Here is an 18,279-nt window from a genome sequence, read left to right on the forward strand (position 1 = left end):
CCTCTTTTATGAATGAGGTTAAATAAAAGTGGGAGGTTAGCCTCCACCGTCTTGGCAGTGCTGTTTGTTATTAGTCAACAGCAAGAATCTGCTATCAAAGTTCACCAAAATTGAACTCTGATCCAAAAACTTTACTTTGTCCCCAAGAGTGAATCAACTCTCTATCTATCTATCTATCTATCTATCTATCTATCTATCTATTTAATCATGGCCATTCAATTGAAATGAATTGAGCTTGCCACAAACTTTTGCCATTTTAAATGTGATCGAACCTCTACACATTCTACACAGGCAGAGCCAACACATCTCACTCCCAACACGTTAAATATGGAAGCTTGTTCAGTTGATACACTTCAAACTACGACGCTCTAGCTACCCCTCTAGCGTCAGTTTTGGACGTGTAAGGGACGGCGTGTCAATTTCCGCTCGTTAAATGCGTAGTGTCTTTTCAAAATAACCCTCCTACAGAGGTTTACTTAGCGTTTAAGTTTACTTACGCAACAAAACTACTTGGTTAGGTTTAGGAAAAGATTGTGATTTGGCTTTAAATAACTACGCTTGTTACATAACTGGTGTTACTAAAGTACGAAAGTTACGCAAGTCAACATTCACTTGGTTTCAAACGCGACACAAACACAATCTCCTGGTGAAAGTTCTGTTTGTTTGACTTGTCTAACCTCCCACCCAGCATAGGCAGACTTGCTCGCTCTTTATTCAACAGTTGCTCTGACTGTAATGACGCGGATGGGTTTACATTGGAGATGAAAGGGTGCCTCGGCGCGTTGGTATTTGATGCCAATGGGCGCTGACAAAGCTGCCGTATTTGTTGGGAGGGAGAACGGGTTGGCAGAGAAAATCTGTATTCACTCTGATCTAAGCTGTGACCATCCCGTTGTGGGACTTCCTGACCAACAGGTGACCTTGACACCTGATTTGGCAACACGTCTTGGTCACTTTCACAATGCACCACTGATCACATTACCAGTGAATTGGCTTGTGAGTACACATTAATGAACAAGCTTTATGTAATAAACAAGCTGATGAAAAGTGGCACCTCTGGATCAACAGATACAAAATGTATAGAAGCACCAATTAGTAAAAAAAAAAAAAAAAAAGAAACGTCGGCACTGAAACGCCTTCACTGCTGTATCGCACATACTGCAGGCGACTACATGCAAAAACACAAGCGCCATAGCAGACGATTCCGCGTCCTCCCACTGTGGCTTGTGTGCGAGTTGCTACTTTAATTAACATCTGTTTAAGCACTTATCACTTGAGCTATTCATCAGCAGGCCACTGAGGCAGCAGCTCTACCACAGCGAGGTGAATGAAACAATACGCGGCTGATTAAAACCACACTTGTTTTCTCTGTGCAAAACACCGAAATCTTGTATTCAAATATCATCAGTTCTACATTATTTAAACCTCTCAGCGTCTTAAAAGAGCATGTCCCTGTCTGGCTTTTTCCTCCTGTCGATATTTTGACTTTCAAGTGAGCATCTTCACATTTTATGCTTGAATTTATCAGCTCATAGCTGACAGGCACACCGTCTCAAATAAACAACGTTTTATCAATATTTGACAAGAGCACAACCTCGAAAGGCTTAGTAGATTTATGTCATTGAGTGTATCGAGGTTAGGTATTATAGTATCTTAGAATAAACTTAAGAATATGAAAAATAGGCACTGAACAAATAAGCTACTAGGGAGCACTTTTTTACTTTTTTTATACCTTTTTTCTCCTAAACTTAGCATAGCAGATCCCCCTATGCTGTAGTCCTTGTCACTTTGAACTTGTTGGCCTGGTGGATGTAGACATCCATGTGCTTTCTCTGATACAAGAGATAAGAGGTAAGATACCTCTAATCACCTGCCAGCAAAGAGTCTAACAGGCATATCCATGTATCACAAATGCAACGCGAAACAGAAAATATGATTTGAAAGCAACCGAAAGCTTCAAAGTGAATAAGACCTATCACCCTACCCATGCTATGGCTTGTCTATGATTCATTTCCTTCTTTGGCCCTTGGGTGTCTGCTCTCTTCAGGAACACCCGCAGGCTGCTCCACTCAGCTGTTTCTCAAGCTGCTGTCCTGATCTGAGGTTTTGGCTTTGAATCCCCCCCCAAAGTCCTTTACTGCTCCGCTACTATGAGAAGCTACTAAATCAACTTTAACAGGGCAGACCTTGCTTTTTCAGCTCGGCTCTCACACTATCTAAGTCTCTCCCTTTAGCATGCATTACCAACTGCGGCTTCCCAAGTTCCCGAATCACACAGAATGTGAAAAAGCGGTAAAAAAGAAAGGCAGATTATTGGGCTGGATGGCGGAGGCGTCTCCACAGAAGTGTTCCCCATTAAATGTTGGGTGCTGTGATCCTGCTTTAAAGCTCCAACTGGCTGTGGGAAGGGACTGAGAAAATCCCAATTATTCATGTAATGGGACACCATTAAACTGCTAACCGCACATACATGTTGACCAAGCCAGCTGCTTTAAGAGTTTTTGAGCATGCTGCTTTTCTCGGGACATGAGATTTTCTGTCTTTATGTTTTTAAAGAATATTTTTGGGGCATTTTCAAGCCTTTATTGATAAGACAGTGGATAGTCTAGACAGGGGGAGAGAGAGAGGGGGCGACATGCGGAAATGGCCGCAGGTCGGATTCGAACCCGGGCTGCCAAAGTTAGGACTCATCCTTGTTATATGGGCCCCCGCTCTACGAACTGAGCTATCAGGCGCCCCTGTTTTGTCTTTTTTTTTTATGAAGACAGGTCCATATCAAGCACCAGAATTAGGGCTGTCAATCAATTAAAATATTTAATCACGATTAATCACATCATCGAAAGGTAATCACACATTTATCTGTTCAAAATGTACTTTAAAAGGGAGATTTGTCAAGTTTTTAACACTTTTATCAACATGGGAGTGGACATATATGTATATATTTATGATTAACAACACAAAACAATGACATATACTATCCAGAAACCCTCAAAGGTACTTCATTTCGCATAAAACAATATGCTCAAATCATAACATTGCAAATTCAAGTCCAACAGACAACAACAGCTGTCAGTGTGTCAGTGTGCTGACTTGGCTATGACTTGCCCCAAACTGTATGCGATTATCATAAAGTGGGCATGTCTATAAAGGGGAGACTCATGAGTATCCACAGAACCCATTTTCATTCACATATCTTGAAGTCAGAGGTAAAGGGACCCCTTTGAAAATGGCCATGCCAGTTTTTCCTCATCAAAATTTAGCATAAGTTTGGAGTGTTATTTAGCCTTTTACGGTTCAAGCTAGTATAACATGGTTGGTACCAATGGATTCCTTAAATTCCGCGAGTTGCGTTAATGCATTAAAGAAATTAGTGGCGTTAAAACAAATTTGCATTAACATGTTATTACTGCATTAACGTTGACGCCCTAACCAGACTATAATTTGAGCAAGTAATTTGTGCCAAATTTCTCCAATCACAATCACAGTACCCTGTGTTACTGCACTCTTTGTAATTAGTCAAAGATGAGAGCATGCTGACAAGGAAAGAGCGCTACTTTAGCTTTAATTGACTCGACCTTCCACACCTTGAGAACCTCCACCCCGGTGTCAGTAACGAGTGTTAGTGGTGTGACTCCCTCTCTGTGCTGCGGCCAGATGATTACTGGGGAGCTGTTGCTATCTCTGGTGAGCTGCCCTCTATCTCCTTCCTCTGTCCCCGGACCATAAGCCCGGCCAGCAGACCATCAATCAGGAGGCCACAACAGGACCTCACGTAATCACAGCCGCTGTGCATGTCTGCGTGCACCAGTCGCGATGTGTGTGTGCACGCATGCATGTCTACGTTACATTGCCGATTTTACAACCTGATATGCTTGAAGCAATTTTTCACTTTGCTGGAGCTTCACGCCTCAAGAAAATCCACTGACAGCCACCATTTACTATTCACCGGAGTTCCAGCATCAGCAGGTCTCTAATCTTGTCAGTAATTACAAAAAAAAAGCTCAGGTTCTGTAGGTGTCATCTATCATTTATGCTCTAAATTAAATTCTAATTAAATACAATTAAATATTTTCTTTTTCATTCTAGTGCTGAAAAAAACTATTAGTTGATTAAAATATAGGCAGAAAATCAATCATTTAAATCAATTATCAAGCAAGTGAGGGTTTGTTTTCTCTTTGGTCTTCTATTATAAATGAAAATATTAACGTTTAACACAGTTGGGTGGACTTTGAAGATTGGAAATTGTGACTTTGTGCATTTTTCACTGTTTGTTCTGACGTTTTGTAAACTCAACAATTAATTGATTAATTGGAAAAATATTGAATTAATTGATCATTAAAATAATGATCAGTTGCAGCCCTATTTCCTGTCTACAACATGTCTTTAAATTGCCTATTTTGTCCAACCAACAGTCTTAACTCAAAGATATTCAATTCACAATGATACACAAAAGGAAAAGGAGCAAATTATCACATTTGTGAAGCTGAAACCAGCAAACATGTTGCCATTTTTGCTGGAGGAATGACACAAAAAAAAACAATGAGTCAGTCATCAGTTGTTTATGCTGATGTTTGTGCCCACACAGCTACTGTGCAGAATATGCAGCAGGGTGGGACCGGCGGACCTTTTGGCTGCCTCCGAGGGTGTGACTGACAGTCTGCAACTAAATCACAGCGGGGGGGAGATCGTCTGCCTGGCAGGATAAAGACGAGTGTCCCTCTCACCTTTTCTGTCATCTTTAGACAGGTGGAGGCTAGCAGTGACAGATGCCATCTAAAGTTACAGTTGGTGTTGATGGACTGGCTCCGAAACAAGGAAACATGATTAAATTAAGCCTGATTCTTGCATGTGACAGCAGACTGAACGTGTAAATTCAAATATTACTGTCAAGGTCTTGTCTGGTTAAGTTCAAGGACTGAAAATAAGATGGTATCAGCGACCAAAAGTAGAGTTCCTTTTTGTAGTCTTCAAGCAATAATGAAATTGAATATTATGACACAATGAAAACAAACATCTGCCAGAGCATTTTCCTCGCGGTGATGCTGTAAAAAAGAGAGTGCTTGGGTAGGTACTTTGTTATAGTATATATTAAAAAGAAATGTGCCATTTCCAAAAGCTGCAAAAGTGAAATTTATCGTTCTCTTAATCCACAAACTTTCCAATGCCGGTGGGAACTCTTGTAAAAGCTGTCAGTCTGTACTAAAATTGCATTATTGTTATTGCTCTCTGCAGGAGCAGGTGCATTATTTGTCAACTCTGACATCAACAAAACACAAAAATGTGATATTTCTTCTTTTTTTTTTGGCTCATGAAATATTGACACTCAAAAAGAAACTATGAGGTTGGTGCACCTCTGTGAAGGAGGGTCAACAGAAGCTCAATCACCACTTACTGACTGTAAGACAACAGAGCAGAGCCACCCTGCACCACACTGACATGCAACAGTGTTCCCTTCAGCCTCCACACTGGAGACACATGAAGAGGTCAGACCCTTTAAAAACACATCATATTACACAGGTAGAAAGCATGATCATGACGTGATTTAAATAGCATGGGAACACACCATTTAAAGGCCATTTACATAACGCACAATCTCATCATCCAAGTCGTGCTAATTGAGCCGATGTGCGTGTCCTATACTCTCCAAGGTGAATGGAAACACCACAAACTGCTCGTTGTCTCTCGTGCGTAAAGTCGCAGAATAATGATGACTGCATAATAATGCTGATGATGATGATGGTGATAATAATAAGCGAGGAGCACGTCGTGATGAGCTGACAGCAACTGGCACCGGCGATCACTTCCAATTGACTCCGAGTGCAAAACGTCTATTACAAGAGGAGGTTTCCAAATGATGATTATTTTCTCTCTCTCTCTCCCTAAACACCAACAAGCATTAACAAGCGGTCAGAAGAAGTCACCGCAGCGATGCATGCAAATCTATAATGAGTGTTGATCCAACCAAAGCAGGGCGACACAGGTTAATGTTAATATGCGAGGAGGACAAGAAGAGGAGAAGCTCATCGGTACCTGTTCTTGCTGGTGAGCCGTTTTCGTCGGTGCATTGCTTTCCTTCGCAGTGGTCATGGTTTCCCTGCAGCTGCGAAGAAAACTGTAGTTTTTTTCCACCGGCAGGAGAATATATATATATATATGCAAATAGAGAAGAAAGATGCACCGGTGCAGTAGAGAACCGGCAGGCTCCAGGAGGAGGAGGAGGAGAAGAAGAGGAGGAGGAGGAAGAGGAGGAGGACGGTGTATTCACGGCGCCTCTAGGCTGCGCGTCTGCAGCGGCCAAGGTGTGAAATAACAAGTGGTGGAAGGAAGGAAGGAAGGACGAGCTGCTCAACATGAGAAAACACCAAAGACTCTCAGTGGAAGAGAGAGAGAGAGAGAGAGAGAGAGAGAGAGAGAGAGAGAGAGAGAGAGAGAGAGAGTGAGCGTGAGCGTGAGAGAGAAAGAGATATAGATAGAGAGGGAGAGAGAGTGAGCGTGAGAGAGAAAGAGAGAGAGAGGGAGAGATAAAGAGAGAGAGAGGGAGAGAAGAGAGGGGAGAGGATAGGAGAGAGAGAGAAAGAGAGAGAAAGAAAGCGAGAGAGAAAGAGAGAGAGAGTGAGAGTGAGAGAGAGAGTGAGAGAGAAAGAGAGAGAGGGGGAAAGGGAGAGAGAGAGGGAGGGAGAAAGGGAGAGAGAGAGGGAGGGAGAAAGGGAGAGAGAGAGGGAGGGAGAAAGGGAGAGAGAGAGAGAGAGGGAGAGAGAGGGAGAGAGTGAAAGAGAAAGAGTGAGAGAAAGGGAGAGAGAGAGACAGAGAAAGATAGAGAGAGGGAGAGAGAGAGAGAGAGAGGGAGAGAGTGAAAGAGAAAGAGTGAGAGAAAGGGAGAGAGAGAGACAGAGAAAGATAGAGAGAGGGAGAGAGAGAGAGAGGGAGAGAGTGAAAGAGAAAGAGTGAGAGAAAGGGAGAGAGAGAGACAGAGAAAGATAGAGAGAGAGGGAGAGAGAGAGAGGGAGAGAGTGAAAGAGAAAGAGTGAGAGAAAGGGAGAGAGAGAGACAGAGAAAGATAGAGAGAGGGAGAGAGAGAGAGAGAGAGGGAGAGAGTGAAAGAGAAAGAGTGAGAGAAAGGGAGAGAGAGAGACAGAGAAAGATAGAGAGAGGGAGAGAGAGAGAGGGAGAGAGTGAAAGAGAAAGAGTGAGAGAAAGGGAGAGAGAGAGACAGAGAAAGATAGAGAGAGAGAGCGTGAGAGAGGGTGAGAATGACAAAGAGAAAGAGAGAGAAAGAGAGAGAGAGAGAAGCCGAGCATCTCTTCTTTAAAGCTTGATGCAGGAATACATGTTGCAGAGTGAGTTGATATCAATTAAAAATGCACATCCAAATTAAACACTGAAACTTTAATGCAGAATTCACGAGGAATAGAAGCTCATCTAATATTCATTTGCATCCAGAAGGACAATTATAACACTCTTGGTTTCAATCACAGTCACATATTTATGACTCCCATATTCATATTCACTGTACAAAATAAAAGGTCCTTGTCATTAAAATCAGGTCCACTATTCCTTTATTAGTCAGAGACAATGTTGTGGTATAAAGCTGCTGGTAAACTGGGAAAATTAAAGTGGCAGTAGGCAGTAGATTTTTTGCATCATTGGGCAAAAAATACATAATAACCTTTCAGCATATTGTTATTCTGAAAGATAACTACACTTCTGCACCTCCTCATGGCTCTATTTTCAGGCTTTAAAAAAATCTTTAGCCAATCGCAGGTCATTTCAGAGAGAGAGAGAGAGAGCGTTCCTATTGGCTGTTCATTCAACGGAGGCAGCTGTCAATAACTCGCCAACTCCGATCAAACCGTCAAACTAGGCAGCGCTGATCAAATATGAATCAATATTCTGTTACTATAATATTTATCACCTCAAATGTTTTCTGAAACATCTTGTAGTGTTCTGTTTAGCTGTAAAATGAGAACGTTTGTGACCCGGCAGACGTTTGAGGTCAGTTGAGGAAATTCAAAGTACTGCCAACCAGCTGGAGCAAACTACAGCTAAACACTACAATATGTTAAAGCATAAAGTCTTTGATTCTGTTTCCTGCCAGTATTCCTGCAGCATTTGTATAGAACAATTTCTGGGTTATGTAACTTTCTTGCTGTAATTAGAAACAAAACACTAATGTGCCGCTGCACTGACGCGTTAGTAATGGCACAGAAACACTAAGTGGCTTGAATGTAATGTAACAGAATTTAATTTTACACTCACACACCCCAGAGCAAGAAGTAATAACACTGAGTCAATAGTGAGAATGTTTGAAATTATGTTTAAAGACATGAGGGGCTGTAAAAAGTTATGATCCAGAGGATGAAGTAGTTGCAATAAAGTGGAAAGACTTGTTAAGACTGAGGCAAAAAAAACTGCTTTTAATAAAGTTCAGTCCGTTTGAGATTTTAACTAAATCTTTGAGGCTGAAATATAATTAGTATATTCAGTTTGCTGCTGCTGCAGCAGCGCTGAAAGGATCCTCTTATGTTGTCTACATTTCACGATAAGAACCAGACGTGTTTTCATGCTTGTTCAATTAATTACATCCACAAAAAGTGTTGTACAATCCCTATTAAACACCGAGAGGAAATGACTTACTTTGATTTGCTCTGAGATGTACTTAATGTTAATTAATACCTTGGTCTCCAGTTGGAGTCTTTATATTGCAGGTGTGTGGCGACCCAATGTGCTGCACTGTTAATTAAAATCAGGTGGCAGCTCGGTAAAGTCAATTACCCTGGAATCCCGAATGAATGAGTCATGTGACCGACAGAGCACCATGGGCAGAAAGGGGCTCGTCCTTCGAAAGGTGGCCTCAAAGGATAAAATCCACCTTTGAACCAGACATCAGTGTGTCGTTCTGTTTTGTAATTTACTTTCACTCGTGAGTTTCAGTTTTGTTAGTGACTTAATTAACTATTTTTCACAGTCCCTAAAGTAAAAGTTGTAAATGTATAGGTGCAAGCATACAGCACAGTTAGTTAGTTTTTCTACTTGAGTAAAGTGAAAGCTGAATTGGAGCAACACCTACTATTTCAAACAAGACCAAGAATCTGCAGCCGTGCTGGCAGCTCTGTGGGGCTTTGAGCTAAATGCTAAATGTGAGCATGCTAACATCCTCACAATGTTAAAGGTGCTGAGTGTAGTATTTGGCGGCATCTAGTGGTGAGGTTGCAGATTGCAACCAACTTATCCATGTGCCAAGTGTGTAGGAGAACTACGGTTGCCGACGCAAAAATGTGAAAATGAGAATGGCCCTATCTGGAGTCAGTGATTGGTTTGTCCGTTCTGGTCGACTGTAGAAACATGGCGACTGGCTCAGTGAAGAGGACCCGCTCCCTATGTAGATATAAATGGCTCATTCTAAGGTAACGAAAACACAATAATTGTTATTTACAGGTGATTATACACTAAAGAAAAAAATCATATTAAAATTATATTCAATTTCTGCCAATACATCCCCCTAAATGCTACACACTGGTCCCTTAATATGCTGATGATTAGCAGGTTTATGTTTACCATATTGACCATCATATATTAAGGTGTTACCATGCTAACAATTGCTAATTAGCACTTAACACAAGTGTTGGATGAAATTTAATGAAATTGACATGATAATGGCACTAGATGAAAAGTCAAGGGATCACCAAAGGTGTAACAATTCATCCTGATGAATATATAAATGTCTGTACCAGATGTCATGGCAATCCATCCAATAGATGTTGAGACAGTTTATCAGTGTTGCCAGATCAGATTGACAGTTTCCAGCCTGCCCAATTCAAGACACCTATGTAAAACCATAAAACCATTATGTGTAATATAAAACACATCATAAGCATACAAAGGTTCATATATGCATCAAATAACCAGAGATACAATGTTAGATATTGCAACCCACAAAGAGTGCAGTAGGACGGCCAAATACAGAAATTCTCATGTCAATGATGACGGCAAGGTAAGTAGGTCCTCCATTATCCCTAACGATGATTGAATACAACTCATGTCAATCAAATATTGCTCAAATTAAGTGAGTCAATATTATGAGTGATTGGGCACAACAAAGTTGACTGAATTGTGTATCTGTTTTTGACCATAAAATGACAGCATGTTTGGTAATATTGTTTTTACAATATGTTCAAAACCCCACCAAATGTTGAAAAAAGCAGCCCAAATTCCATCTACCAGCCTGGTCTGCAACGATGAAAATGATGGTTTAGTTGTGGGTAATGTTCTAGGCTTCTCTAATTCTTCAAAATGTTAAAAAAAACCTTTTGAAGAATCAGAAATCTTTTTGTATTATTATTCTTGCCTTCTAAAGCCACCAGACTTACAGTAATGGCTATGTTGTCACTTTGATGTATGAAAAAGAATGAAAGCCCACCTAGTGTTCACAGCGCCAGCCACTTGTGGCTCCAAACTACATTAGCAGCCTTCTCCAACAACTCAGCCTGTGTTTACCATCAAGACGATGATGTATGAAACTGAAACGACCTCTCAACAGCCAATCAATCAGCCCCAAACTAATGACGGCCACTCTGGGCGAAAGCCCTATTGGCTGATGACGGATGCTATGTGGTCGGGCCGCGGCAGCCGAGAACACAATAACCACCTTATTGTGGCTGTGTTACAGAGTCAGTCTACAAACCTCATGTCTCTGATGTTGACAAATGGACAAGAGAGGGCAGTGATAAATGCTCCTGGGTGGTAGCTCTGTTTGAATACACATTCACGGAAAGTCGTGAATTAACTGACTGGTTGTGCCAAACAAACAGAGCCATCCACTCACTTCTTCCTCATCATTTCACTGCTAATGCCAAGCTAGCAGTCGACATAATGAACTTCCTGGAAGCACTTTTGCCCAATTAAAACTTCCAACTAATCAATACCTGCCATAATCTGAAAACACGATACACTGACGCATTATTTTGGCACCGATTATAGTTCTGTAATTACTGGAAACAAAATCATGGCCACGGGGTGATGATTGTGTAGATAAAAAATAATTGTTCTTGTTAAAGAGGCATCTCCAATTAACCTTGCAAATTTTGCCTCTGGCATTTATATTTAGATTGCTTCAATACAGCTGAGAGGTGAACTGACTGACTCAGAAAAGTCTCTGATATTTGTGCAGCCGGGTCCATCTGCGTTCTTTTCCGGGTTTTTTCAAATGGAAACATCCACTTAGCCGTTAGAAAAACGCAGGGACGTAGATTACCGAGGGATAATGTACAGCAAGCCGGACATTGTTGTGAAATAACCCTAGAAAGGGCCCTTTAGATATAAATAAACCCCTTCAGGGAGATGCAAGACCTTGGGTCTTCACAACAATGACCCGCTAGTTATACATTAATCCGCTTATTACACGGCTACTTACTTAAGAAATCACTAATTTCACACAAAAACGGTCCTCCAAAGTCCAACATCAGAGCTGCGCCCATAGCAACCCTAAGCCCTTTCTGACGTGGAACTGAAGCCGTTAAATTGCTGTCTTCAAAGCCACCAGACTCCATTCACAAAAACAGTAATTTGACCTCCAGGAAAACGAGAGTTGCTGGTCTACCCGCTGCATCGATCGGTTAGTTTGTTTGTGTTATTGTGGGACTTTGGAATCCGAACTAACGTGGCGTCCACCCAGCCGTGCATTGCTTAGCTTGTGTGCCAGGACTCTTGTTTGCTTCTCCAAACTGGGAGCATGCCAACCGCCATCTAAGTTACTGTATGTAACGATTATACACTGACTAAGGATGTATATATAATGTACATGTAGCAGCGTCACCATGCAGAAGCCTACATTCGGTCACGTGGAAATATGTTTTTAGAAGTGCTTGGGAAAATAGCATTTTATGCTAAAACATACATACTTGGAACAAAATTTGAAAGTTCAGATTTGAATATATAAAAGGAACACCACTGAAAAGCTACAAAAAATATATAAAATCCTCCAAAAAAAACAAATGATGGACCCACCTTTTAAAACAGCCACTATAGACTGAGCAGACAGGAGATGGATAGGAATCAAAAAGTCAATCAAGTGGAAACTCTGAAAAGTGAAGTGATACTCCTCTGATTATTCAAATTGAGAGGACGAGGTGAAAAAGCGAAGGGCTGCCGGTCTGAAAGCCAGTAAATAAAAGTCGCACAGATTGAATTCAATTTCTGTTTTCTTCCCCTCAATTTAATGTGAGAGGCACCAACCAAAGCAAAGTCTGTCCAAGGCTTTTAGTTTACGTAGAGCAAACAGTTGTTTCCTTGAGTGCTCTGGCTGTACAGCTTTTTTAATTGAGATATTTGGAGTACTAAAGCATTAAATCCCTGCTAACACCACTGGGTACGAGAGGGATTCACGCACATTACATGGAAATCTGGTGTGTTTTTCGACGAAATCTCTTGTTGAAACTCTAGGAAGTTATAAATCACAGCCTGGCGGAGCGGAACGGCACAGGACGTTCTGAGAAAAGACTTTAAAAGCTCAAATAACACAGAACATTGCCAACTGACTGTAAATATACGATTATTTAAACCATATTGTGTTGTTTTCAGCATCTGCGCCCACATGCATAAAATGTGCTCCCTATTTGCTTTTAAGCTTATGCATGCACACATCCACATCCACACAATGTGTCCCAACACACCCATTTGTGGAGAAAATGGAACATAAAAAACATATATTTTGCCATTTATAGCCAGCTCCCAGAACATATTCTGTCATTGTGCATGGCCAAAGCCATCCATCAGCGTTACATTAATTCTTATATCAATGCAGCAAGCCCCCCAGTGCGTAGCATAGCCAGGGGAACAAGTGTAATGGGATGTTTCAAAAACAAAAGTTGTCCAGTGCTATACCACCCCGTGACTTGTTTTGATTAAATACTTTGAGGAGGTATCATTTCCTTGCGGGGCTGCAGTGTTATTTCTTGGAACGTAAATTTTGATGCGGACACTAGTGAATGATGGAAGGAGCTTGCTAACAAATACATCGCCCCAGAGAGAGGTCGAGGATGGATAAGTGATTACTGCGGCGTTGACACGGAGCAACACCAAAGGTCTGGGATTCACACTCCCGACACTGTGCTTCCTGGCAGGTGGTGCGTCATAGGACTGTGCTCCCAAATTTTTTCCGCTCCTACTTGTCTGACACATGATGGCAAGCATCGGGATATTGAAAAAAAAAAAAAAAAAGTAATTGCTTTTCCATCTCTCCTCCTGCTGCATCTCCCTGTGAATACTCTATGTGAGGTCCTTACATAAATACAGCCCGGACCCGTCATCCTGACAAGAGAGGGGATGCATCAGGATGCAGTTTCTCCTCTCGCCGGCATACATCGCTTTGTGCCAGGTGTGACTCACCAGCCTTCCACCACTCAGCCGTGAAATGTCAACAGAGCCGGATCCCACAACCGTGCCGATGACGTGTGCGGTGGCGAATGAGTTTCCATTCTTATTAGCATGCTCTCTGTGTACAGTATGCCCTCTCTGCTGGAGAGGAGGACTGAACCGCAAGAAATACAGACAGAAGTCAATCAGGCCTTCCAGTAGTAACATCTTGAGTATTGAATTCACACTTTTAGATGCATTTGTGATACTACTTGGTAAACTAAAGTTTCTGCTGTAGCCCTGAGAAGCTACATTTACTGTATGCAACCATTTATTCCATTGTTTAAGTTCCACAATCCTATTTTTTTCTCCCTGAGCTAATACATGCTAATGACATGCTCTCAACAGGTGTCACATGGACATCATCTTGTTTTTTTAAAAGGCTCCGTAGTCATGACAACAGCAACATTATAATGGGGTTTGTTCAGGATGGCTCTAAGTCGGTGTTTCATGTTTTTGCAACGCATTATACGCTTCAAAAAGTGAGCTGTGAAAAGCTTTTTGAAATAATCTTCAAGCCTTTTAAGAAACAAAAAAACAACACAATTCCATTGATGGAACAGATAAAAGACGGAGTATGCAGCACACAGCAAACTCTGAAAAGACATTATTTAAAAAAAGCAATGCAATCAAAGTAAATAATACTATCCAACATGCTCTTTAGAGAAGGTGACAAGTGGCTGATTCGGCAGTCTCTTCAAGGACTAGCACTTCCTGCTACACCCGGGATAATAGCACGCCTCCAAACAGCAACTGCTAACACATTTAGGGCGCCGCTAAAAGGCCAGAATCCTATAACACATTTCAGCATCAGGTAAAAGGACAGCTCTCCGATACTGATCCAGCCGCCATCAAAAGCCTCACTGTGCTGAAATAGATTTCAGCACCACTTAATGGACAGCTCCAGTGGTGCATTTCACCGCCGCATCCGGAACCCCTTTCACCGAGAAGAGGGGGGCATGGAGAGAAAAATACCAGCACAATGGGCTTTTTTCCCATTTGCAGAAGATGGTGAGTGCAGATGCCACAAGGAAATGATCCTGAATAGGCATCACGTGTCATTAGAGTCCTATCATTATTATAAATTGATATGGCTTGAAAAGGATTCACTCTTGTATGACAGCTGTTAATAATAACACATTATTCTTAATTGCGGTGTTGAAGGACTACTTTGTCTTCTTAAGGCTGACAGTTTTACCAAAACGTGAAGAAGGTGGCTATCAGAGTAAAATATGTGTTTTTCACCTTAATATAAGCTTCTTTGCTAATGCAACATCACATCACCGGCTTTTATTGTAGGCAACAAGCCTTAAAACGCAATATTTGATGACACATAAGAGGCCAGCGGAAAATATACAGCAACATTTGCGGCTATAATGTAAAGGCATAATACAGCAGAGTATGGTACAGTACACCTCACAGGAAGCTTTTATTCTGATGCAATCTATACTGGAAATCATTGGTTATCTGGGAAGTTAGAGCCAATTAATACTAATAGATATTACCATGAAATTTTGAAGGCAATTATTTTTTGTATTACAAGGTTTCTGAAATAGTATGTTTAAATATGCAAATCATGCATTATCTTATTAAATACGCGCTAATTTGCATACATTTCATTTTGTTTCATTTCGTTGACATATTAGAGTCAACGTTTTTTACAGATATTTCTTTTTATCACCCCGTGAATCAGAAAATACTGTCAACAGTGTTAAAAAATCCATTTCCTCTATGTTTTTTAGGAATAAAATGTTCTAGAAATCAGGCTATGAATGATATATGAACAAACCGCTCAGTAAAAACCTTCAGAATATAGATTTGAATGAAACTGGAAAGGTTGGTGAATGTAAGTGCTACTGAAGTGGAGATTACTGGCTCAGAGTCTGAGGAAAAAAAACTCATTTTTGAGAAAACGGCCTTGAAAGATATGGATTGTAAAATCCCACACATTTTGTAAGACACTCAGGTGAATAGGGTAAAAATGGAACTACAAGATATCCCCATGAAACTTCCCCAGTTGAATACTTACATTAAGAAAATTATTCTACAGATACAAGTCGACAAAGTGTAGTAAAATAAACACATAAATGTATATTTTTTATGTTTTCTTTTCACTAGTCCAAAAATCTCAAAATTGACCAGTGCATGAAAAAACTATATTTTTGCCTGTAGTGTGTCACCCATAAAAGTAATAACAATAACTAGACTTGCAAGCAATCACAAAAGGTCCAATGTTTAATCTGCACAGAGACATTTCTCAATTATCATTTTTCATCTCATCCAACACTATGAATTATCAGAGATTGCTAACTTTTCTATTCTTAATAACGGATTATGCCTTGGTGAAGGTGTCTCTAAAGGTGAGAGAATTTTTAATATGGGATCCAAAGAGCAGCAGGAGACGATACAAACTTTACAACCTACCAGTGGTGGTAGAAGTATTACTACACGGGAATATCATTAGTAAAAATGTACTTTAAGCATCAAAAGTTAACATATCAATAATGCAGAATACTGTAGCCCCTTTCAGAGTGTCCAAGGACGTTTTATCTGGGTTATGGGTATCTTGGGTTGGATTGACCTCTCTCTCAATCCTGCTAGTTGTGTTACTGGATACATTACAACTTCATCATTCTTATTAGTATCTGAAGTTTTGTGACATGTTTTATGTAAATCCCTGCTTAAACTCCAACAGGGCAGGTCTTATCAGCCACAATCTCTACAAACACCTGTGGATATGCAAGGCCAGGATCATATGTTTGTAAAAATCAAAGTAAAGTTTGTAACTATAGCTGTTAAATAAATGTAGTAGAACAGAAGTATTACAAATATGAATTAGAAATATTCAATTAAAGTACCTCAGAATTGTACTTAATTGCAGTTACATTCCACCACTGCAACCTACATGTGTTATATGGGTTGACTATAAAAGTGTTTGGGTAGCAGAGACATGACAGTAATGAGCAACTTAAATATTCCCTCTAATTTCCAGTAGAGCCAAGAGGGAACATCTTGTTCCCAATGATGCAGAAAACTGAGCAGGAGTTTCTCTCAGAGAAGCTAAATTTAAGTTTTAAAGTACATTTGATTACTAAATACTGCATTTTAAATTAATTTGTGCTAAAAACATTATTATTACTACAAATTGCATCTGCTTTTAATCTCAAATGGAGGTATTTCCATAACCTGTATATAAGAAGTGGACGTAGTCACCGTGGTGTCACCCATTGGTTTGTGGACTACCGTTTTGAAGCCTCGAGTTTGGCCTTTTTGGCGTCGCCATCTTTATGGTCTATTTGACTCTAAATGGGACCATAATTTACTAAATGAACATCATGCTGTATTGAAGAAGACTTGAGACTAGCTATTGAGACCATAAACTCATGTTTACAATGTTTACTGAGGTAATAAATCAAATGAGAAGTAGGCTCATTTTCTCATAGACTTCTATACAACCAGACTTCTTTTAGCAACCAGAGGAGTCTCCCCCTGCTGGCTGTTAGAAAGAATGCAAGTTTAAGACACTTCTGCAGTGGCTTCGCTTATCAGAACCGGAGGTTGTCGCCTGGGTATTTCTGATAATTTTGTGGGGAATGGCCACCCTCAATCAACCAAACCAAAACGAACCAGGGGTCAGGACCATTACAAGTGGTCGCACGACTAATCTAAAGGCTCCTGAGACCATGAACTGGATAGGGAAGCAAAAAGAATATGTCTCTGATGTTGATTTTTTTTCACATTTTCTTGTAATCTTTTTACCACTTTGAATATTTGGATTGTTGCACCACTAAAAAATATTAAAATAAAACTAGAACACAGATATTTGCAACCAGTGATGCAAATAAACATTGTTCCATTTTAAGGGGTCGGTGAGCGGCACATTTTGCTCACATCACTATTAAAGTGATAAGTTCAGTATCTATAAAGAGAAAAACTTGTTTAGCATTCCAACCTACCATAATGGGGTTTAGACTAAGCATAAACAAAGAAACTAACACAACCTGCCTCCTAATTATATGCAGCTGGTCCGGCGTTATGGCGGCGTGCTCCATTAAAGCGTATTCAATAAACAGTAAGCCACCAAACTGTGCGGTTCAGCAGTTTTGTTTTCTCCGCCTGAATGAGAAATAGAACCGTGACTCCAAATGGCGCAAGCATCTCTTTTATTCCACTGGAGCATTAAGATAATACGCAGCTTCTCCAGAATGACTAATGGGCTCAGTGGGTTAAGAGTAACCGATGTTAAACTGCAATTGTGCACGGCCTCATTGTGGTCATACAGTCTACAGTGGGTGAACTTGTGGCTCAAATAAATAAATGATTACTACAAAACAGCAAATGTAATACTTCTTTTCTACGGGAAGTCATCTGTATTATCCACAACTGCAGTGGTTTAGCCGGAGCTGCTGCTCGTGTTGCTCTCTCGGTCTCCACGCCGTGATAAATCACAAGTCGGGAGAACATTTGTCACAGTGGGCCACATGTCCTTTCATCACACCAGGTCTCTCTCTCTTCCCCCCCCGCCTCACTCGGTCTCCCATTCCTCCAACCTCCATGGTAGTTTCATTCCTCACAGAAAAGCTTTGTTGTGAATTTGTCACTGCCGGAGCTTCTGTGCTGCGTTAGCCATGCCCTTGGGTTTCTAATAGGGCCGGCGGTGCATGGTGGCGCGGAGATAGAAGTGGAGCTCGGTGGGGGCGATCTCTAACCCGGCCAGGAGAAGAATAGACAGCTACGTGGCAAAGCTTCTGACAGGTGGGACACTGGTGCCACAGGGAGCATTTGAATACAGAAACTTTACGGACATACGTCACACTGAAGTAGTGTATATAGTGTATGCCAGCGCTGTAGAGAGCTGAATAAAAAGTG

The 18,279-nt window shown here is 40.9% G+C and overlaps 1 protein-coding gene across 5 annotated transcripts in view; it reads right to left on the bottom strand.

The window, feature by feature from the left end:
* The window catches only part of LOC141759794 (A-type potassium channel modulatory protein DPP6-like), a 247,028-nt gene that overhangs the window by 106,137 nt on the left and 122,612 nt on the right, over positions 1–18,279 (bottom strand). The window contains exon 1 of one of the 5 annotated variants that reach the window (XM_074622185.1): positions 6,031–6,383. The exons of the other annotated variants lie outside the window; for them this stretch is intronic. Coding sequence (XP_074478286.1) covers positions 6,031–6,087 — 57 coding nt within the window. The 5' untranslated portion in view covers positions 6,088–6,383. Of the gene's footprint in view, positions 1–6,030; positions 6,384–18,279 lie in introns of those variants that run through there. 5 annotated transcript variants of the gene reach the window in all.

Source organism: Sebastes fasciatus, chromosome 21 (genome assembly GCF_043250625.1).
Source record: "Sebastes fasciatus isolate fSebFas1 chromosome 21, fSebFas1.pri, whole genome shotgun sequence".
Taxonomy (NCBI): Eukaryota; Metazoa; Chordata; class Actinopteri; order Perciformes; family Sebastidae; genus Sebastes; species Sebastes fasciatus.